The sequence below is a fragment of the Carassius gibelio genome, chromosome B5, assembly GCF_023724105.1.
Source record: "Carassius gibelio isolate Cgi1373 ecotype wild population from Czech Republic chromosome B5, carGib1.2-hapl.c, whole genome shotgun sequence".
NCBI lineage: Eukaryota > Metazoa > Chordata > Actinopteri > Cypriniformes > Cyprinidae > Carassius > Carassius gibelio.
The window spans coordinates 18,722,365-18,746,238 of NC_068400.1; the positions used below are offsets into that span (position 1 = coordinate 18,722,365).

The window sequence follows — 23,874 nt, forward strand, 5'->3', positions numbered from 1 at the left end:
TACATGCATATATAATTATACATTTCTGTGACCCTGTATTATAGATGATTGCTGCTCTTTATATTTGACTAATAGACAACTGTATTTGGCACAACTTACCCTGTATATGTAGGAACTACTTTATTATTATCTTACCTTCATTACAGAAAATTAAGCAAATAGGAATATGCATTATTAAAACATTACAAGTTTAAACAAATCTATACTGAAATAACTTCATTTGTCATTTGAAATGCTTATGTCGCAGTGTGCACATTACATGTGAAATACTTTTATTATTTTGTTTAGAATAGCATACATATGATAAATCCAATTTTATTGAATACAAAAAGAGCATTTTACAAGGTAAGTGTTGTCTGAATACACAGCTGACAACGTCATCATCAATGATCTTTCATCCTTGTCCCTGCCATTCTTCAGAATACATTGTCAAAACTTCTTTGCTTTAAGGTTTATATAAAACATGGACTTTTTTTTTTATATTCTTATTTTTTGAGACCTCTGTATCTTTTTTTATATACATTTCTATTAACCAAATAATCAGGAGATTTGAAAATATATAAAAATTTATCTACAAAAGAGAGAACCCAGCTTGAAAAAAGATTTGAATTATTCAAGGACATTGACCTTTAAAATATCTTTAAACCACTGGACTTTTACTCTAAACATTTGTACAAATTGATTTTTATTCTTTATGGACTATGAAAATGGCAAAACAAGACAATATGGAATAAATAGATGTTTTTTTTGTGTGTGTGTGTGTTTTGTCATTTTGTGAAACTGTTTTTTGTTTTTTCTTATGCGGATTTGTAGATAATGTATAAATGACTCCAATTGTAAACAAAATATTTCCAATAATGATAAAGTAATAACAGACATTAAGACCTTGAGTCCCACATGAGAGGGAATTAAGTCAATTTAAATGGAGACATGCTTGCACAGTCTGTATTTACATAGACAGTAGGAGCTTGCTGAGTTTCCCAGGCATGTTTCAGTTTTCCTTACAAATATGGAAAAAATCTGATATAAATCCTTAGCAGCAGCATTTTACACAAAGCTTAATACTTACAAATCTGTATTATCAGGATTAACTGCACCTTGATTTCCAAGCATCATTGTGTGTTTCTTGGTATACTGACACTCGGTCACAATTAATAAGCAAGAGGTTTGCTAGTTATTGCATGATGGCCAGTAATGGATCAGTCTTATCTCATTCAATTTGCCTGTTACTTCTGTTGTCGAATATCATTGACTTCCTTTGTGGCTGGTAAAAGCAACTGGTTGAGGTCTCAAGCCTTTGTCCACTCTTTGGCAAAGTCATTTTATTACGCAAGGTTACCCCCTCAGTAGTTTTGAGGTTTTCTGCTAGTTCATTTGAATAGATATCAAATGGTGATGATTCGGCTTTAATAGGAGATAGGACTAGTTTACCATCATCCCCTACCGGAGGGTAGTCCATGATTGGAAATGGAGGGCTGAACAGGATGAGACTTTGAGGTCTTGGACGATTTCTGAAGGATGATCTCTGAAGAAGCGATGAGCGCTCAGGTCTAGGACGATCCATAAATGTGTCCCCATTTGCAGATCGCTTCCTTCTCAATACTGGAAGGTCTGGAATGGAGGTTGGTTTGTAATTCTCGTTGCATGTCGCATCGCTCATAGGAATCTGTCTTTGGACCGCTGATAGTGATTCACTGCTTGGCACATCCTCCCTGTGGACTTTCTGAAAGGGAAGTGCAGAACCTGCTTTTCCCAACTTGCTCTTAGCAGGTTTCTTTTCAGATGTACTTTTATTGACTTGATCAGTGCTCCCCTCAGGTAGAGAATGAGGTATGTGGCTATACTGAATTTTTGGTGGAATAACAGGAACAGCTTTAGCTTTGCAAGTTTTGATCATGAATGCAGTACGAACTGATGACACGCTAACTGGTGCTGAGTTGCGTCTCATAGGGGCCTTGGAGCCACTGAGGAATAGCTCCAACTCTAGAGATGAGCTACCATGCTTGCCTTCAGGAGTCAACCATTCCTGTGCATTTGAATGTTTTGCACTTTTCAGATACTGGCTATTTGAAATGTCTCTGACACCTTGGTGTCCTAAATCAAGGTTAAGAGAGCATGGCCTGAATTTGGGTTTAATGTTTTCTTGATTTCTCTCCACAATGCAGGACTCATGGGATGTTTGTCGATGAAACCTCTGAGATGTAGAAGAGCGTTTCTGTTTCGGTTTGCTCATGTTTTGCAGCCCAGTAGTCTCATCTGGATCAGTAAATGTCTTCAATATCTCAACCTGTGGAATCTCCAGTTTTTTGCCATCTTTGTCTCCCATACACTTGAGGTTATCACTGTCAAAATGCTCAATTATTTGTGCAAAACAAGCTACATCTGTGCCTGAATTTTTGTTTCCTTTTTGGAAGTCAGAGTTTCCAAGTTCAAAGGCTGTCACAGCAGCCTCTTTTTGAGATGATGTAATGTCATTAAGCACAGCTGGTTCTTTAGCTTCAGCCTTCTTGCTGTTGGGCGAGTCATCCACTTTTGGAATGTCAAGAACTTGGCTGTGAATTGTTTGACATGGCATGGTCTCTCTTGGTGTAGGTAAGTGATCCTCAAGTTTTGGTGAGTGCAGAGGGCTGGTTACCCACTGCTTGGCGGAACACAAGTCTTCCCATGGTTCAACCTGATCCAAACCACCCAAATGACTCCCCCATGTGTCTACATCATCTTGATAAAAACTTTCCAGTGTGTGGTGATGCTCATTCAGACAAGTCGAGAGTCTTTCCAAACTTCCCTTGATTCTTTCTGCTAAGTCAAGTTTCTGGGATTCATCACTAATCTCGTTTTCTTTTTCACAAATGTCCTTTGATACTAATGGTTCTTTTGTGTCAGACTGAAGAGACGTGTGAACATCCGATTTTGCATAGCTGCTTGAATTATCTGACAAGTCACTTTTGGAAGTGTTGTCTTTCTTATCAGGACCTTTTCTTAGTTCCTCTTCGCTGCATGGCTCTGCATCTTGGAGAATATCTGTTTCCTTTAGGTGTAGAAATGGGGAAAGTTCTAGATTGGTTGTTATTATGGTTTGCAACCCTAGGCTTTTGTGGTCTGTCCTGTCAACATAATTATCCAAGTAATTCCAGCTACCATCACATGACAACAATCTTTCAGGGAAATGCTTCATGACAGAATTAAAAGTAGTAGCACCAGAATGATCAAACATTACATTTTTGGTAAGGTCTATAAACAGTCCCTTTGGCGTTGCAGTGTTGTTAGGCAAACTACTTCTTCTCTGTGCTTGGGCACTTAGCTTGCAAGTGTCCTCATTTCCAGTAATCTTGGTGAAACTGGGCTTCACCTGTACATCTGGCATGTTTGGTTTAGCCTCTGTGACTGAAACTTTTTGATGCATGTCAGATGATGGCACCTTTTTGATTACTTCCTATGAAACACAAACAAAGAACCAAAATTAGAATAAAGTGGGTTCTGGTTACAGACATTTGTTCCAATAATATTTCCAAGGTCAAAATGATGTCTTTTCAAGACAGTAGTATTTGCAGTTTCATAAATTCTGACTTTATTTCTATTAGGAGTGAATGGACTTGAATAGAATATATAAAATTATTTAATATTTCTTTCTTGGGAGTTACTAATAGTACAGTGGCTCTTAATTTTTTTAAGGCCCTTCATTGTCCATAGTGCCACCCACACCCTGCTTTTAAAATGTATATGACATTAAAAGTGGGGGTTGGTGGCTCAATGGACAATGAATGGCCTTGAATGTTAAGAACCATCTATGGGCCATTCTACAGAATTGGTGCAAACTGCTGTCCCACAACCAAAAAACACATTTAAAAAGCATTTAAGTATTCAAATCTTAGATGTTTATTATATGCTATACTTCTATCCTTCTATTATCTATTGAAATCCACAATAATATTTAAAATATTGTTAAATTTAATATATAAAAATTTCACCTTTCAATTAGGAGGTGTCTGTTCAGAACCCTAACCCCCAAATTTTCAACTAAATTCAAAAATTATATTGACATTTTTTCTCAATATAAGTATGCTCTCTGTACCCAGTAAAGTATATTTTTGATTATTTAAAAATGTGAAGTTACATTTCTTTTGTCTATTGGCCAAGACTGATGTTAACTAAACCCATAAATTTATGATCAGGAAATATTCCTCTCATAGCACCAATGTGTGAATATAAAGGTCTCATCATTTGGAGGAAAATGTGTTCACTTTTTGAAAAATCTGTGTGTAACTTTAAAGAACGTCACTACCGAACACCTTTTTTCTTCTATATGACGCACACTTTTTTAGGCGTTATTCCATAACATGTAGGTTTTATATGTATGCCAATGTTCAGAACTGCGCTGATTAGCATCTTTGAGCTAGGTTCAAAAGTATCTAAACTACTACTGAAACATTTCGTGGAATTTTGGTAGTGACTTAATTTTTTATTATTTTTTTTGGTTGTTATCCCATAGAATTGTCACTAACGAAACACTTGATTGCTCTTGATGTCTGATGAAAGCCCTATAGATGGCCAAAGCATCATGAAGTTCAAACTCTCTCTCTCTCTCTCTCTCTCTCTCTCTCTCTCTCTCTCTCTCTCTCTCTCTATATATATATATATATATATATATATATATATATCACTATTTCATATTTTGCCTTGGGTTTTAGTAGAACAGTGGTTCTTAACTTTCAAGGCCATTCTTTGGCCATTGTGCCACCCACTCCCGACTTTTAATGTAATATAAGTTTTAATATATTCAGTTTTAAGTCATTCTGCAGCCCCCTTGGACATTTTCTGAGGCTTCCAGGTGGGTCTTACTGGGAAGCATTGTAGTACTAGTATTTCAATCTTATTAAAATTACAGAGGTACAATTCCATGTGTTTTATTAATTCAAATCATACCAGTTTGTCCAATTTTGCCATATCTTGTTGAGTTGATGTAGTTTCCGGTTCTTCCTTAATTTCTTTAGTGTCAGGTTCAAAATTCTCCACACTGGCGATCAGCTCTCTCACTTCTGCATCCTTGCCTGAAAGGATTCAGAGAAATCAATATAATATTATCAGGTAGGGTAGGAGAATAAAAGGTGCTGTGTGGGATTTCTGTGGCAGAAGCATTACCAGACAGAATTCCAAAAAATAATGTAATTCCTGAACACTTCCCCCAATCTGCCATTACTGATAAATCTAGTCCCTGCTCAAACACACATTTAACTGATTTAAAACAAAGTACAACCTTACACACTTCACCTTGATGTTATTACTTCAAAAATTTAGTTTTGAATAATCTTCTTCTTTATGTGATTGCTCAGAAAATCTGATAATATATGATAATTGAAGAGTATGTCAGTCATTAACTTTGTTTTTTTTAAATGTATCGTTGACATTTAACACTGCAAATGCAATATTGATTTGAATTAGTTTCTACTTTACGTGATTGCTCAATGTTCAGTAAATATGATTATATATGATAATGAAAGAATATGACATTTGTTTTTTCAAAAGAAAAAGATTGAAAATAATTCTCCCTGAATTAAAATATATGTTCATGTTCGCACACACACACAGACACACTACAATGATCATACTCTTTGCTGTCCCCAGAGTGAGCACGTCTGTAGTATCTCTTTCCCCATTCTGATCCTCATTTTCCACAGGGAAAGAGCTGCTGTTGCTATAGATACTGCATCCGCTGCCTCCACTGCTGTCACTGAGTGGGTGCTCTCTGTACCCAGTACTGCTGGTGTGACCTGGCAGTCCTGTCTCCCAGTCTGTGAACGTAAAGTTCCCACTGCTGGGGACCCGCAATCCAGCAGTGCCAATACTTTCACTGCTATGGGGTTCCAGAGGCCCAGCCTCCTTAGTGGGCTTAAAGAGTCCCCCCAAACCCCTGTCCCGCTCTTTCCCTGGTGCCCTGCAGGGGGTGCTGTTAGAGTTAATAACTGCAGACACACGCAAAGGTACAGACACTGCGAAAGGTTCAGAGATGTTGAGGGCCTTTCGCTGGTGCCGTGGCGATGACTCCAGCGGAAACAGGCTGCCTGGAAAAGACGGTCTAGATCCATTGCTGGCAGATCCAGAATACAACATCCGGCGGTTTTTGGGAGATGTGGGCTGGCAGCCACTGCGTTCATCACCTTTGAAAACCTTCAGCTGTTCTGGAAGAGCTTTCTGCAGTGGGGATAAAGTTGGAGATGAAGAGGAAGCTCCTTCTCTTTTTTGATCCTTCTCATTCAGATTGTAGTCAATATCTGAGCCCAGGGTTCGGGATTTTAGAACTGGGATAAAGATACCGTTGCTTCCTTCTGTTGGTGCTTTGTCATCATCTGAATGGGAATGAAAAAGAGAAAACACCACAAATTTACAGTGGCCCCAAACGTATTTTCACTCTTTAGCCAAAGATGAATGTGTTTGTATGATATAACAATAATAAAACATTTTTAGTAGAATTAATCATTTTGTATACATTCTGTAATTTCATGTTTGCCCATTCGCCATGTGTCAGGCTAATATCTTAATTTGTTGATGTAGCAGTTTTTATTTATTTATTTTTTTATAAGAAATAATTTGTTGTTTTTTTAATATGATATATATTTTTATATACAGGTCCTTCTCAAAAAAATAGCATATTGTGATTAAAGTTCATTATTTTCCATAATGTAATGATAAAAATGAAACTTTCATATATTTTAGATTCATTGCACACCAACTGAAATATTTCAGGTCTTTTATTGTTTTAATACTGATGATTTGGGCATACAGCTCATGAAAACCCAAAATTCCTATCTGAAAAAATTAGCATATCATGAAAAGGTTCTCTAAACGAGCTATTAACCTAATCATCTGAATCAACTAATTAACTCTAAACACCTGCAAAAGATTCCTGAGGCTTTTAAAAACTCCCAGCCTGGTTCATTACTCAAAACCGCAATCATGGGTAAGACTGCCGACCTGACTGCTGTCCAGAAGGCCATCATTGACACCCTCAAGCGAGAGGGTAAGACACAGAAATAAATTTCTGAATGGATAGGCTGTTCCCAGAGTGCTGTATCAAGGCACCTCAGTGGGAAGTCTGTGGGAAGGAAAAAGTGTGGCAAAAAAACACTGCACAACGAGAAGAGGTGACCGGACCCTGAGGAAGATTGTGGAGAAGGACCGATTCCAGACCTTGGGGGACCTGCGGAAGCAGTGGTCTGGAGTAGAAACATCCAGAGCCACCGTGCACAGGCGTGTGCAGGAAATGGGCTAAAGAGAAGCAGCACTGGACTGTTGCTCACTGGTCCAAAGTACTTTTTTCGGATGAAAGCAAATTTTGCATGTCATTCGGAAATCAAGGTGCCAGAGCCTGGAAGAAGACTGGGGAGAAGGAAATGCCAAAATGCCTGAAGTCCAGTGTCAAATACCCACAGTCAGTGATGGTCTGGGGTGCCATGTCAGCTGCTGGTGTTGGTCCACTGTGTTTTATCAAGGGCAGGGTCAATGCAGCTAGTTATCAGGAGATTTTGGAGCACTTCATGCTTCCATCTGCTGAAAAGCTTTCTGGAGATGAAGATTTAGTTTTTCAGTACGACCTGGCACCTGCTCACAGTGCCAAAACCACTGGTAAATGGTTTACTGACCATGGTGTTACTGTGCTCAATTGGCCTGCCAACTCTCCTGACCTGAACCCCATAGAGAATCTGTGGGATATTTTGAAGAGAAAGTTGAGAGACGCAAGACCCAACACTCTGGATGAGCTTAAGGCCACTATCGAAGCATCCTGGGCCTCCATAACACCTCAGCAGTGCCACAGGCTGATTGCCTCCATTCCACGCCGCATTGAAGCAGTCATTTCTGCAAAAGGATTCCCGACCAAGTATTGAGTGCTTAACTGAACATAATTATTTGAAGGTTGACTTTTTTTGTATTAAAAACAATTTTCTTTTATTGGTCGGATGAAATATGCTAATTTTTTTAGATTTTTGGGTTTTCATGAGCTGTATGCCAAAATCATCAGTATTAAAACAATAAAAGACCTGAAATATTTCAGTTGGTGTGCAATGAATCTAAAATATACTGTATTGTAGTTTAATGAACTTTTATCACAATATGCTAATTCTTTGAGAAGGACATTTAAACATGTTCTTGTAAAAATTAATTATATATTATAATTGTTTTAAATCTTTTTAGGAAAAAAAGATGAAAAAGCACCAACTGCAAAATTACAGCATAGTATAGTAAGTATAGTGTAGATATGGAGATCTAGCCCCACCTGCTGCCTGAAAGGAACAGAGAGAGTCCATGCTTTTGGACGGCCTTATAGCAGGTTTTTCTGTAAAAAAAAAAAAAGAGAAAACAAACATAAAACTTGGCACACTATTTGTTATTCTTCTTTACTCTGCACTGAAAAAAAAGATACTTTGGATTAAATTAAAAGTATAATACTGTAATGTGTTACAGTAAAATCTATTAGTTTTTCTCAAATTGTAGTTAGTGTTTTGGTTCAAACTTCAATTTTATGTAATATTAATAAAATATATTTATTTTCCCAATGTCAAAAACATTCATACAAAGTAAAAAGATTATTGTAAATAATAGTGTATTTAATTTCTTTAGACATAACCCGAAATGTTACTTTATTTTTTTGCTTTTAACTTTCTGTAATTCATCATTATTATGGTGATGCCTTTTTAAAATATGCGTCATGTATTCTAACTCTAGCAACAAGTAAAAATACTATTTAAAAAAAAAAAAAAAAAAAAAAAATATATATATATATATATATATATATATATATATATATATATATATATATATATATATATTTTTTTTTTTTTTTTTTTTTTTTTTTTTTTTTTTTCTGTTTTTGCGGAAAACTGCCAACCTGAAATGCATTTCATTAAATGACAGTCATTCAGTGTTTTACCTTCAGCAATATTCATTCTCTAGGTGAAAATAGAGTTTGAACTTCATGATGCTTTGACCATCTATAGTGCTTTCATCAGACATATAGAGCAACATTGTGCTATTAGTATTGTGATGTACATTAGGTGGCCCCAAATATCGTGATATCATTTGGTTTTCACTTTTTTTAGAACTTTTGTTTCTAGACGATTGAAAGTTTCTTTCTGTCTCTGTCTCTTTCTTACCTGAGGGATTTTGGGCTCTCATAAACACACTCCCATTGCGACTCAGTTTCCCTTTAGAGTCGATTACAGATCGTCCAAGACTGAAGATGGACTTCCACTTCTTAGATTTCCCTGAGAATTTTCTTCTATATTGTGAGATGGTTAATGCATGTTTGACGGAGTAATGAAAATATTGAAATGTAAAAAAGGAAATAAAATTTAAAAGTGTTTTACATATGTTGTTTTCTGGGTCAAGCAATACTGGATTAAATATTGAGTGTATGTAGATTTGCATAAATCACACCTGCTGTCAGACAGATCTATTACTGTATGATACATTGCAGCAGTGCTGGTATCTGGAAGGCTGTTCTCTCTTTGCCTCTCTCTCATTGCTGGGTGGTTGGGACTGAGAGAGCGAGCCTGCGCCTCTTCGAGACTCATGAGCTTCATGGGCCCACACTGCGTGCTGGCAGGCAAGGTGGCATACTTCTCCCCACAGGCCAAGCTAGGGCCTACAAAACCATACAAACAAGTTAGATGTATCATGTCTTTAGAGTAAAATACACTTGCATCACTAAAAGAGACCAAAACCTCATTCCATCAGTATATGAAGAGTTGCGTTTGAAATTTTCTTCTAAGATTTGTATTTTTCTCAGGCTCCTATGTCTATGTTATAAAGAAACCTATTCATTGCCATTAAAGTGAAATGACTGAACCTACACATAGGAGCCTAAAAAATTATATATAAAAAAAACCTAAAAATATCACATTTCAAATGGCTCATGTTTCTTAATGTATTTTCATTCAGTGCTATTTTAGTATTATTCATATACTTTATAAACTTTTTATTAATATTTCTGTTTTATATTTTCAGTCTTCATTTTAATTTTAGTTAGACTTTTAGTAATTTTGTTGTGTATTTGCCTTTGTATTAGTTTATTTTTATCAGTTTTACAACCCCAACTGAAATCTGTGATTTGTTAATTCTGTTAAACCACTGTTTAACTATAAAAATAAAAACCTCTCCACTGACCAACTTAATTTTATTTTGTAAATATATACATTATACATAATATATACATTTTAATGGCTAAAACACTCCAAAAAAGTTTGGACGGAGGCATTTTATACAACTGCGTTCACATCAAAACTTTTTAATCACTTTTGAACTGCAAATTTGCAAGTGGAATATTTGGCCAATTTTGCTTGATACAAGACTTCAGCTGCTCAGCAGTCTGTGGTCATCATTGTCTTATTCTCCTTTTCATGACACAACCATATATTTTTAATAAAAAACAGATCTAAACTGTAGGCAGGCAAGTGCATTCACTCTGTGTCTACGAAACCACACTGTTGTTCCATTTGCAGAATGAAACTTGGCATTGCCTCACTTTAATAACTATGGACTTTCCAGGAAAAGATGTCATTTTGATGGCAGCATATGTCCCTGTAATATGCAAGTCATCCAAGCCGTGGAAACTTATGTTCTGGAGCTACTATATGACAGATGTTGGCTTGTGCACCTGATAAAAGTTTGGATGGTCTCTGTCTTTGACATGTAGATCTCAATGTCAAATACAAACTGAAGCGTAAACTCGTCTGACCACAGCATACATTTACACTGGCTTTCAGACCATCTGAGATGAGCTTGGGCCCAGAGAACTTGACAGCTTCTCTGGGTAGAATTGATGTACTGCTTTCTCCTTCCCTAACAGAGCTCACAATTGCCTTTCTTGGTGCAAAATGGACTGTGTTAAGTGGCAATGGTTTTCTGAAGTACTCCTGAGCCCACATGGCTATATTTAACACTGTAGCATGATGGTTTTTCATGCACTGCCATCTGATGGTTTGAAGGTTACACACATTCAACAGAGGTTTCCTGCCTTTCCCTATATGGACTGAGATTTTGTCAGATTCCATATGGTAGGGTAGATGGTGAAAGACCTAAATTCTTTGCAGTCTTGCATTGAGAAATATTTTTCAATGGTTCTCATTAAGTTTGGCACAAAGTGGATATGCCACAACACATATTTGCTTGCAAAGACTGAGATTTTGATGGGTGCAGGTTTTTTTTTGTTTTTTGTTACCCAATCATGATACCCTCACCAATTACGAATTCACAGATTACTGTGGAATGTTTCAAAAGAGTTTAACATTAAAAAATGTATAATCTTTTCACTTTTGTTTTGACTCTGTCCCATTCTGTTTTGTTTCTTTGTATTTAACTTTACCATTTACAGTAAATAAATGTGAAAGAAAATGAACAAATCACAGTTTCTTGGTTTTATTCTTATTCTTACACAAATGTCCTTACTTTTTTGGAAATAGTTTTGTAATTTACCATTTAAGTTTTAATATATTAACAGTTAGAAATGTCAGTGCTTCAACGTACTTCAACAACTTATTTCACTTCTAATTCATGAATATTTTTCAGTTTTATAAAAAAATAAAATAAAAAAAAGTTTTAGTATTAGTTCAAATTGTTTTCATCATGCAGTATATATATATATATATATATATATATATATATATATATATATATATATATATATATATATATATATATATATGTATATATATATATATATATATATGTATATATATATATATATATATATATATATATATATAAAATCTAAACACATTGAGTAGAAATGTACTGAATACACCTTCAACACTGTGATCAACAAGTTTGCATGTGTGCGGACATTAACCGTTTTTTTGTTTGTTTGTTTTTTTTTTTTGTATGTAACATGCCTATTGTTTTGTTGTTACATTTTTGGCTACAGATCTCATGCTATTGTATACACCCTACTTCAGTTCTAAGACCCATTTCCGGACTTTATCATCACAGCTGTCACGAATAGTACAGTCAAACTAATTTTCAAGTTATTATTAATTCATGCAAAGTCCCAGAGGAAATTTTTTATTGTATAGCAGTTAAGAATTTGGCTTGCTTTCATACTTATATTGCATATTTCATTTCTGGTCACCACAGTCCTTGGCAGATATCTAAAAAGGAACATGAGTATAAAAGCAGGGCCTAATGCAGGAGCTTTAGGGCTGGGTTAGACCAAACACACGTCCCCTGATCAAATCATCACAAACTTTGTAAGACTAGATGGCTTTCCACTGAGCATGAGCTACACTCTGCTCAACTGTATGCTAATTCACCTTAATAATCTTTAATTTCCTATAACTGTATATTCTATTTTGATTTGTACAGTGTGGTTACAGAATATGCCCAGATGGTGTACATTAAAAATTAAAACTCTTCTTACTACTATTTTCCTGGTCATTGAAAAATTACAGACTACACTTTTCAATAAAGTTTTTATGGCTAAACAACATCTGGCATCTTTACCAACCACTGAGTTTATTGAGAGATAAAGTGCATTGTCTGTTTACTGTGACTACATTGCTCCAGCTACTTTAATGAAAGCCGTACCTTCTCTGGGCTTGGATGGCTGACCATCCTGGTTGAAGATTTGCTCAGTGTGGTTGAGAATGAACTCCACAACTGACTGCTGGACTCGCACCTCCAGAAATGCTATATCACCATTGCAGGAGGGCACCTCTACCTCCTTGGAGCTATACCAAAACAAAAAGAGCACTTTGAAAATTTATGGGGGTAGATAAAATAATCACTTTTTGTGAGGAATTATAGCATGTAGCATGAATGCCTTTAAATAAAATATCCCATTCATCATCAATAATCAGCAACAGATAAGTACAGTATAATAATAGCATGATCATTTTTAATATAAAATGTAATTTTAATATAAAAGCTGTACAGTTGTATATAATTTAACCTTTTGCAAGTTCACTGTAGACTTCACATACAGTATAACCATATGTACAGTACAATCATATGACTAAAATAACCAATTATATGACTAAAAGTAACACCGTTGCAAAACTCACCGAAGTAGATTTGGAGCCCACACCAGGGCAAGATTGCGAGCATGCATGTTGGTTTGTTGACTGAGGGTAGCTAAATGTGTCAAATGTTTGGTGAGGTATTCCAGAGTTCTATAGATAGATAAATATATAGATAGATAGATCAGAGCTAGACAGAACAGACACTTTTATCCTAATTGACTTACAAATGAGGATAATGGAAGCAATCAAAATCAACAAAAGAGCAATGATACGCAAGTGCTATAACAAGTCTCAGTTAGTACACATAGCAAGGTTTTTTAATAAATAATAAATAAAAAGAAACAGATAGAATAGAAAAAGTATAAAGCAAGCTAGTGTTAATCCCTATTCGCACAGGATTAGTATTATCTGGGCACCTTGTGTGATTTAGAAATTAGCCATCCCCCCACATCTGAGTTTTGTGTGGTACATTCACACGGGACAAGTGAAGCCTGTGATTTTACAAACTAAACGTCCAGATATGAATGTTACATCTATCTCCATCTAATCATTCTTTTTGTTTTCGCTCTTTTCTCTTTTTGCAAATTGTATAGTTGAATGGTGTATAGCGACCGGGGTGGTTCTAGACCCTTTTAAGGTGGGTTTCAGCCCCCCATCTGTTGTATCAGCCCCCATAAAACTATCTGAACGATCAGGCCTGATGCTTCCTCAAGAATGTTTATCATTCTCTCATGTGTTTTAAAGCTTGTTAGTTTAAACATTTAAGTGATTTAAAGCTATCCATGCACAAGACAGCAACAAAAGATGCCTCAATACGGTAATCGCGTGCTGTCACAGATCGTTTCTGTGCGCGCACACATCTGAAGCGAGCACACAAAGAAAGCCTTCACTCAGACAACAAGCAAATACCAAACTGAGTTCTTTCACAGGTCTTGAGCAAATTCGTTCAAAATTAAGAACGACAAGTCTTGACAAGTATCGACAAAAACTGTTGGTTACAACTAAAGTGAATGTAAATGGTTAAGAAAATATCAGATATTATAAAATATCAAATAACGAACCCATGCATTTCTTATTTGAATAATGTTAATCAAACAATAAAAGAAAAAGAGAGAATCACTTGCAGCTCTTAATTAAGTAACTTCTGTAGCTGTATTGGATATTTGTGTATATTTACTTCAGTTAAATTAGGTTATTTTTTATCTTTGTATCTAATGGTCTGTCTGAGGGCTCAGCCCCCCTGTGGATAAAGTTCTAGAACCGTCCTGTATAGCAATATGACCCAGCACCCAAAATACTATCAAAACACTCCAGTGCAGCCTCCATTCTTCACGAAAGATGGATAAAAAGGTGCACTAGAAACAAAAACCTTAAAAAAATGATTTATGACCCCACCAAATCCAGGCCAAATTACAGAGATGCTGATTCACACAGGGCTAATATTATCACAGGACCTCGGTGTTTTGCGAAATATGGTAGGTCATTTGGAGGGGAATTTTTACTTTACAAATTACAGATGGCTAATTTGCAAGGGTTTAAGATCACAGACAACCTCGGCAACTATTACAAATGACGAGAGGTCAACAGGTAATACTAATCCCCTGCGAATATGGCTTTAGAGGCCTTTTTGCTTTTGTTAATTGTATAATAAATTTTTTTAATTAATTGAACAAATGACAAACGAACAATGAGCTATTTATTTTTACAGCATTCATTAACCTTTGTTAATGTTATTTAAAAAAAAATATTCATGTTAGTTCAGTTGAAGTATTGTTCATTTTTAATTTGAGTTAAATAATGTAAAACCTTATTGTAAATTCTAAATTTCTATGACATATTTTTTCTGTGGAAAATGTACTGATCACTCTTTCCAATGCAATTACAATGAATAGAGCTTTCAAGCAAGCACCATAAAAGTAGTTCAAATGTCTTTTTTTCCAAGTTTTCAGTCATAAGGTAACTTTTCCTGATGTAAGTCATTATACAGTAATAATCTTCCCCTGCGGAACTGGATCAGACTCATTTGTGTATGATTCGTTCAGGGGTTAATTTCCCCAAAGCGTCACGATCCAACTATAAACTGTTGAAAAGTTCCATCGTTTCCATCATTTTTTTTCTGAAATCACAGTTCCAATGAACATTTGCTAACAGCATGTGTTGTGTGGTTGGAACTAGAGCTCTCGACCTGTGGTTGGAAGCATAGCTTGTGGTCAGCATGAACATGTGTTCTAACATCTGTTAGTTTGACAAGAGAATGAAAGCACTGTTTTTGAGGGGTGTGCATGTGCTCTTAATAGATAGATAGATAGATAGATAGATAGATAGATAGATAGATAGATAGATAGATAGATAGATAGATAGATAGATAGATAGATAGATAGATAGATAGATAGATAGATAGATAGATAGATAGATAGATAGATAGATAGATAGATAGATAGATAGATAGGGTTAGCTGTACCTCAAGTGTGAAACAGGAAGTTCTTTTATGACACTCCTGATGTTTTGGAGTTGCTCCTGCTCATCTTTAACTGACATTGCATCCTTTGAATGAAAATACAAATGGAGGATTGTTAATTCCTGGATCCATGGGTACATTTTGTTTTAATGTTTTTGTTGTATGTCAAAGGATCACTATGATCACTACAGATTACTTGGAAGCTAATAACTGTCTTAAGCTTGGAAGTGGTTGTAGTGGTCCAGATGGAGATCATCTTAAACTTGTTTACTATTATTTGTACAACTACAGAGGCTCAAACATATTTAAATGTGCAGTTCGGTGCAGATGCTGATATTTATATGACCAAAATGTGAGATCTTTATAACAGTATAACAGACTACTTACATAAAATGCATATAAATACCAGTTGTTACTATATATATATATATATATATATATATATATATATATATATATATATATATATATATATATATATATATATATATATATATATCCCAATAATATGTCTTAGTAAGATTATACTTAAATCTGTAGTAAAATAATTGAATATCCAAATATTCTGAGGGGGGATTAAAAATGTACTATTTAAAAAAGTAGCTTTTTTATTTTAAATGCTAGGCTATTGTATTATGTGCAGTCTTTTATTCTGCTATTGTAGTCTAGCCCATCCCTTTTATATCTTACAAACTTACTGTAAATTTCTTGTAGAGTTCATAGGTGAGGAGCGGGTTGGGAAGCTCTCTGAAGTACAGCTTACATAAAGAGCCCACGCAGTGGATATCCTGAAGATACACTTCTTTTGTGAGGTCGGGACAGGATTCAGAGCAAAACTCTTGTCTGTATGCACACACATAGATACACACATTACTACAAATAAATGATTCAAGCAAGACAAGTTCAGGTATTATAGGAAACATTTCCCATCATGCAACACTATTGTATGTTTGATATTTTGAGTAAAAATGGGCCCACCTGAGTTTTTGAATGTTGGATGTGATTCCTGAGAGTCTGTAAATTCCATCCACAATCCCATGTTTCTCTATGAACTCTGCACACGTCTTCAGAACATAAGGAACTAGACACACAAACAAAAGGACAAATTCGTCAATAAAGATTAATTTATTAAAATAACAATTCACCCAAAATGAAACATAAGTGTAAAAAAATACAATACTATTACTATTGATTCTAAGTATTAGAATCAATTATATTTAGCAGTATATACTTTATGTAGTGTAATAGCATAGAAGTAGCACATATGTATTGTGCACTGAATAATTGCTTAAATGTAAAAAAAAAAAAAAAGCATGAGGCTGAGTGAATTATAAACTATTCTTGTAAATGATTGTTTAATGACTGAGTAAAAAAAAAAAAAAAAAAAAAAAATTATATATATATATATATATATATACAGTACATTTCTGTTCTCTCTTTGCAACAGTAGTGTTTCATGTAGACTACAGTACTATTACACCGTCCTTCCTTTATCCTGTCAGGCCGCTTATTGTGGAGAAGGTAGGCCAGGGCAGGAAGTTAAAAATGGTTTGTTTGTTTCAGAGGAAACCTGACACACCCAGGCCTTGCAGCTGGTATTACTTATGACACTTCCTCTTATTCTAAAAGGCCTTTGGAAAGTTCCCACCCAGCTTCATCACTTCCTTACCATACCTTCAGCCATGATATCTTTAAGCTTTAGATTTCTTTATTTATGTCTAGGTTTATGTCTAGGTTTATGTCTACCGTTTTTAAGGTATTTCACAACAGCCTATATATTGTTAACCCTGATGTTTATCACTTTAAAATACTTTCTATCATAGAAAGCATAAGAAGAAATTGCATTCCATGCCTTGAAATTGAAGGAAACAAAGGAAAATGGACTATTTCAGCTTAGGGCCTAACTGTATATTGTATACTTTACATCCATCCATCTACCCATTTTCCAATCAGCTTATTTCCCTAACCAAACATGGTGATGTCAGTAGTTTCTCTGGTAGAGTTGTGTCATGACATTACAGCTTGTAAGGACCAATGAGGTTTGATTGTATCAATGCAGTGTCATTTGAAAAGATTTTAAAGTAAATAATCGAATATTGGCCTGTTCATCAAACAAAGTCATTTTATTGATTCAGAAACCATTGTAGCTGTACAAATTATGGGTTACCCTTGTGTTCTTTTTGGACAATGAAACTTTAAGACCCTATTGATTTTCACTGTATGGACAAACACAGATATTTGTGATTAATTTATTTTTTATTTTTTGGAGAAATATATTTGTTTAGGGGGTTGGAGGGTTCTATTTTGTGTGGAACTCTTTTGGAAGAGAATGGAAGAGTAATTCTTAGCCACCGTTTAATTAAATTTCACCCATTTTTAATATTATAAATTATTATTATTTTATTACTATTATTTTCAAATTAACTGATGGCCTTTTTGTTGTTGGACTGCAACACTTGAGCAACACATAGGAAATAATGAGAAAAGGGGGGAGGATACATGATCATAAATTATGCAAGCCTCATAACTCATCTTGCCTACTTCAGCACCATATATCACAGCATGTGCACTAAACACTAAGCCACAGTGGATACTTAATATTAGTATTTTATTGGAGATGGTCAATAAAATTTTGCTTTCATTACATGTTTCTATATTTCAGAAAGTGTTTTTATCTTGCATGGTAGATGTGGACATGTACAGTAAACAGAGTACTAATCTCAATTCTAAATTACCAGGCACCACTGAGTCATAATCCATTTGCAAAAAAAATAAAAGTAGGCTAATACAAGTGCTTCACTATAAAAAATATATTCCTAATAATATAAAGTAATGAAATAGCCCTCTCGTCATAGGAAAAAAGAAAAAGAAAATTGGTAGCATGTTATTTTTCAGTCCTGTGCTGCATGTACATATTATCTACTTAATATACAAGTAACTGGGAAAGTAACTGGGAAATAATTAGTTACTAATCCTAAACTTTACCCTAAACCTAACCCTACCTCATGTAGTTACCTTATACTACCCAGTATTTTATTAGGTAAAACACTGTAAGTACACATACTGTAAAATAAAGGGTTACACTTTAGTTTTAGGTGTTGTTGTTACAGTGTAATTATACATATTAATTACTGACTAATATTAATTAACTACATGTACTTTCTATATGGTTAGGGTTAGGATTACTTGCATGTAACTATGCATCATTTATTGTTATTATAAGTACATGTAACGTGTAACATGGTCACCTTAAAATAAAAGTGTTACCAAATAAAGTGTAACCAAAACATTAGCAGTCAGCTCCTCTGAACCAATAAACCATCCAGAATCTGATGAAGTCTACCCTTATTAATCTACTTTTATCTAAAAGCTGAAGCACAACATTTCATCTGAATGTATCAAAGAGATTTATATAAAATAACTTTCATAAAGCACTTTTCATTATCAATCAGATGTAACTACAGCGAGATCATTCTTGAGTAATTTAAACTCCTTACATACACAGCATACACAATACAATACATCCTTCAGCAAAAGCATAATTTTTTTTAAAGAAAATTAAACAAAACAAAAAATATTAAAGAAACGTTTTTAAAGAAAGTAGAATAAAAAAATGGGGGATTTAGGGAAAACCCAGATAATTTGCTATTCAGAAATTCTGCTTGGGACGCAGTATAGACCTCCAACAGGATGGATGAATGAATTATTGTTCTCTGAGATGAAGAAAAGCTCTCATTTCTACTTGCCGGCAGTGATGTTTTCCAATGTTTTCCAGTTATTTAGTTTAGTAAAATGCTGACATCCGACATGAATGTCTCGCTGAAAACACTATCATTTGTTTTGTATGCCATTCTTCATGTGGATTGGTTTGTTGTCTACACATGGCTTCTTTAGCATGCAAAACTGTGTTAGAAATGCATGGAATAAGCAAGCCTTTCAGCATGGTGAATTTATTCAAAATGTATTCTGACTTTACAACTCCTGAAAGTGCTTTTGGAAACACGGTTAGATATCACACAATGGCGTTAATGTTCATATAATGCCCTAGGGGGAACATTGGGAAATGCATCCAGCATGATCGGTCTCTGAATCTATTGGTCCAACTGGTCCATGATGTCATAGGCGGGGTGCCCAAAACGGGCACCTGCTGAATACGTCATGCATTTAGCTGTCTCGTTCCCTTTCTGGGAATCATGGTTACATACATAAACTGAAATGTTCTCCTTCTAGTGAACTCCACTCTTCACCCCCTAGGGGGCACATTGGGGAACAAAGTCCAACTATGCCGTGCCAAGGGGCATGCCTGTCCAACTGATGGGGGACCACCTAGGAAGCAACAGACATACACCAACCCTTTCCTCAGAAAGGTGCCATGCCACTGTGCCACTGGCTGCTCACACAACTTGGTAGAAATGGGGAACCTGATTAGATCAAGGGGAACATCCCACCCAAGTTAAGAGCGCAACATCCCCAGATAGCTATTCTATGTGAGCCATATAAGCCTGGATACACAAGACCACTGAAGAGACTAACTAGAAAGCCTCTAGAGGAGCTCAAAGATAGCTACTTAAATCCGGGTAAGGAGAAATAGCTGCTGAACTAGAACACAGCTATCTGAGGATAGCTATGTTCTAAAGGTCTTATGCATGTTTGCAGACCAGAATAACCATCAACATACTATTTATTTACAAACCTAGCAGGGGAGATAGCGCTGTCTAGGAAAGGGCTCAAGAGATCGCACTTAAAACCCAAGGCAGGGGAGCAATCACTGAGCTATCACAAAACTATCCTCGTATCCTCGTAAGATAGCTAGGATCTAGGAAAGTTGGTCACTACAGGAGAGGGCTCACCGCAACTGCCAGTAAGACACAGCTAGCCTCAGATAGCTGTATTAAAGTAAGCCCATCCTGCCGTAACAATGGCTGTAATATAACCAACCTCAGTTGGCTATACTAAGGAGGCCCCCAATCTGTGTCAGTCCTGTGATAGGTTAGCAAAGCACCGTGTCATTGACCAGGAGCCCACAATGAGTAAATGATTCACTAAGAGCGAAGACATAAACATCATCAGTCCGAGATCAAAGCCTGATGTAAGCCATTGGAAAAACACCATTGGGAAAAGACCTTCATTTAAGGCTGAAGACAGGACAAAGACTTAAGCACTTACTTGAGAAATCTTGTGCCAAGGGGAACCCAATTCAGGCTAGAACATAGCTGCCCTCAGGCCACCACATTCCAGATCAAAGTAAGTTTGATTTGGAGCATAACCTTTCACAGACAGGTACACCCTTAGCAGGGACTGCTCACTTAAACCATGGTGAGGGGGAGCAGTGTACTCAGCCCAAACTCACTAAGTGGGATTTAGAGGGACCGCCCACTTAAAAATACCCAGAAGTCTGGGGAGGCAGCCTACTCCTAAACCCGTCAAGCTTAATACAGGAAGGAACTTGCAGGATGAGGCTGAAATGAATCCGTATTCACACTTCATCTGACAACCCATTTAGAGAGGCTGTGCAGATCCAGCAGATCAAAGTGATCACCGCGAGTCTAGACACACGTGCTCTTCCCCCAGACAATCACAAAATATGCCCTCAAGTGTTAGAATCCAAACATGGAGGCATACATTCCCTCAGGTGTTGCTCGACTCAAGCGCTATATACAGGATCGATAACCCAAATGAGCATCTTAACCTTATAATCCTAGTCTTCGCAGTAACTCGAGAACAGCGTGAATTAAGCACTTGTCACTCATCACTCAAGAAGAGGGACTAACACAAATAGAGCTTCTCAGTGGAAACACTCACAAGCCCCTGACTAAGACACATAACACATAGACTGTGTGTCCTAAGCTGCGAATCCCGTGATCCGTGCCATGCCTCGGCAGCAGCTGCAGGACCCAAACTGCGAGATGCAAACTTATCACTTGAGAAGAGGGACAACTGCGAATGGAGCTTTTCATTGGAGACACTCACAATGAGTTCACAATGAATTCAGAGCCCTCTAGTACTGAACGTGCAAGCTCCCAACCAAGACACATGACACACAGATCGTGTGTGTCCTCAAGTGTCAGAAACCTCGGACACGGAGGCACACACTCTTCAGAATGCTCCCCCACCCTGGTCTATCACACGCACTTCAAACAAACGGCTCCTGAAGACAGCAAAGAGGATGACATATTCAGTGGGTGCCCTTTTATACTCCCAGGCACCCCGCCTATGACATCATGGCCCAGTTGGACCAATAGATTTCCATTGTTTCACACGTGCTTCAGACACCAGTCATTCAGGCTGCATTTCCCAGTGTGCCCCCTAGGGGTGCAGCGTGGCATTCCCTAGAAGGGGAATCAATTGTTTATTTTTATATAACTGATTTGTCAAAATAAAGAATTATGTAAAACGTAAAAGTAATTGTTAAAAAACTGTCTTCTTAGTAAAAAAAAAAAAAAAAAAAAAAAAAAACAGGATTAGGATATTTAAAAATAATATAATTTTACTTCAGTAGGAAACGAATCAAATTCTTTGTGAAAAATATTTTGAGAGCATTTATGGTAATTCTGTCTGTTTCAATGATAACAAACATGAGCATACAGGATCTAAAACAAAAGCCTGTTTCACAGTTAGAGGCATCAGATGAACTTTGTTAAGTCACATGGATTTGTCAAACTATGGGTGACATCACACTGTTTTGAGATCAGTATTGTGTTAGTCTCTTGTAATGGTAAGGCTTAGGGTATGGAGTTGAAAAGCTCCATAAAGATATGATCCACATGCTGTTGCGGTTCATATACATCAAAATTCATAATCTTAACACACTTTGGAATTTATATTTGGAACAATTGTTTATCAAAATACTGAATTTATTGTGATACACAAAAAAAAAAAAAAAAAAAAAAAAAAAAAAAACACTCACTTTGAGACGAACTGTTACTTTTTAGTTACCTTAAATGGGCTGCTTCCTTTTTTAATGATATTTCATAAACAGTATGTCAGCATTTACCATGAACAGTACATCTTTAAAATCTAGTCCTCCCCTTTTCTCCTCCTCTTTTCCCCCTTCCTCTTCCTCTGAACATTTCCTCTGCTCTTGATTTTCTTTTTAAGGCTTCATGTGTATTTGGTAAATCAAAGCGCTACATTACTAGTCAGGCTAAGATTACATTCAGATTTATTTCCAAATGGAAATTTGTTAGACAACACCTAAGAGTTAAAGTAACACGTTTTAAGCAAGAGGATAAGCATCCACAGCAAGGACTCAAAAGTTACATAAAGTATCTTCTGTTTCAATATCACAAAAAACATAGACCCATCACCCAAGCAGCACTGGAAATGGGTGTTGGTTTATTACACATAGCTAATGTTTACGCAGAGGCCCAGGCTGCTGCTCTGGTGTGGGTTCGTAATAAAGTAAACTTATTATGACTGCTGGGGCTTTTAAAGAAGGGGAAACCGTTATATGAATGGCAAGAGGAGGAGTGAGTATGGAAAAGAGGAATTTACCGTCTTGTCCTGAAGTCTGCAGATGTTCAGTCAAGTCACAGCCGAATGCATTTTCACTTCCTTTCCTTTTGGACTTCAGCTTAGCAGCCTTATTCTTCATCAGGCTTCAGTAACTTATCCAGGTCAGAGCAAATACACCTTCAAATCAACCATTGGCACCACAACGTATGAAATGGGAAGTGGGTCAAAAAGTAAAGTAGTAAAAATAAAAAATAAAAACACAAAAGAAAACCCCCAAATCAGGAAGTCCACGGTGTTAAACAAAAGAAATCATCCGCTCACATCTTGACCGAGCAACCAAAGAGCTGGTGTGGGCGAAGAATTCTGGAGCGCGGTACACGCCCAACGTCACTTCATCATCAGGGTCTCTCCTCCCTCCTGCCCTTGTACAGACCGTGAGGTGAGAGTCTGTGTTGCGTCTGATGCAAAAGTTTGTGACACAAAGCCTCTGTCCCATCAAGAAGACAGTTTCATCTATCTATCTATCTATCTATCTATCTATGCTTTTTGCTCCACGTTGTTCAGGAGGTCATCATGCTGCTGTTGAGTGGAGGCTTGAAATGTCAGAACTTCTTGCAAAGGGGAGGGCAGAGGAGCGAGGGGAGGGGAGAGAAATAAGTGCCTGCTTTTTCTTCACCAGTTCGGACATTACTGAACCCCTTTCACCCAACCCCCCCAACCCCGCTTTCTCTCTTCCTCCCTCCTTTTTTTCTTTTTTGTGACCATGGCTCCAACAGGAAACCTGCTCTCTGCCTTCCTGAATGCTTCCAGAATACACAATTTCCTGTAAAGGGAACCTTGTTTGGAAAACAAAAACAGACCGAGAGAAGGACGTCTGGGAGAGAGAAAGGCAGAAGGAGATAGACAGAGAGGACGTGGAAAAATCTGGAGAACAGGGCAGATGAGAGAGAGGGG

General features: G+C 36.4%; 1 protein-coding gene across 1 annotated transcript; it reads right to left on the bottom strand.

Annotated features, from left to right (window-relative positions):
• Window positions 1-299: 299 nt before the first annotated feature.
• On the bottom strand, window positions 300-23,541 carry arhgap31 (Rho GTPase activating protein 31). Its single transcript, XM_052557894.1, has 12 exons — window positions 22,960-23,541; window positions 16,444-16,546; window positions 16,164-16,308; window positions 15,469-15,551; window positions 13,050-13,157; window positions 12,574-12,716; window positions 9,430-9,637; window positions 9,147-9,271; window positions 8,270-8,329; window positions 5,607-6,344; window positions 4,924-5,048; window positions 300-3,433 (listed from the first exon to the last, which is right to left on the bottom strand). The coding sequence occupies exons 1-12, from the start codon at window positions 23,057-23,059 to the stop codon at window positions 1,211-1,213; spliced, it is 4,161 nt and encodes a 1,386-aa protein (XP_052413854.1). The 5' UTR covers window positions 23,060-23,541; the 3' UTR covers window positions 300-1,210.
• Between the last annotated feature and the right edge of the window lie 333 nt (window positions 23,542-23,874).

Bases quoted from the DNA above. Each gene is read 5' to 3' on its own strand.
- arhgap31 (XM_052557894.1), bottom strand. From the start codon at position 23,059: ATGAAGAATAAGGCTGCTAAGCTGAAGTCCAAAAGGAAAGGAAGTGAA. The intron at 9,638-12,573 runs GTACGGCTTTCA...ATGGTTTTGTAG, and splicing joins GCCATCCAAGCCCAGAGAAG to GCCCTAGCTTGGCCTGTGGG. The intron at 6,345-8,269 runs GTGGGGCTAGAT...ATTCCCATTCAG, and splicing joins CTGTTCCTTTCAGGCAGCAG to ATGATGACAAAGCACCAACA.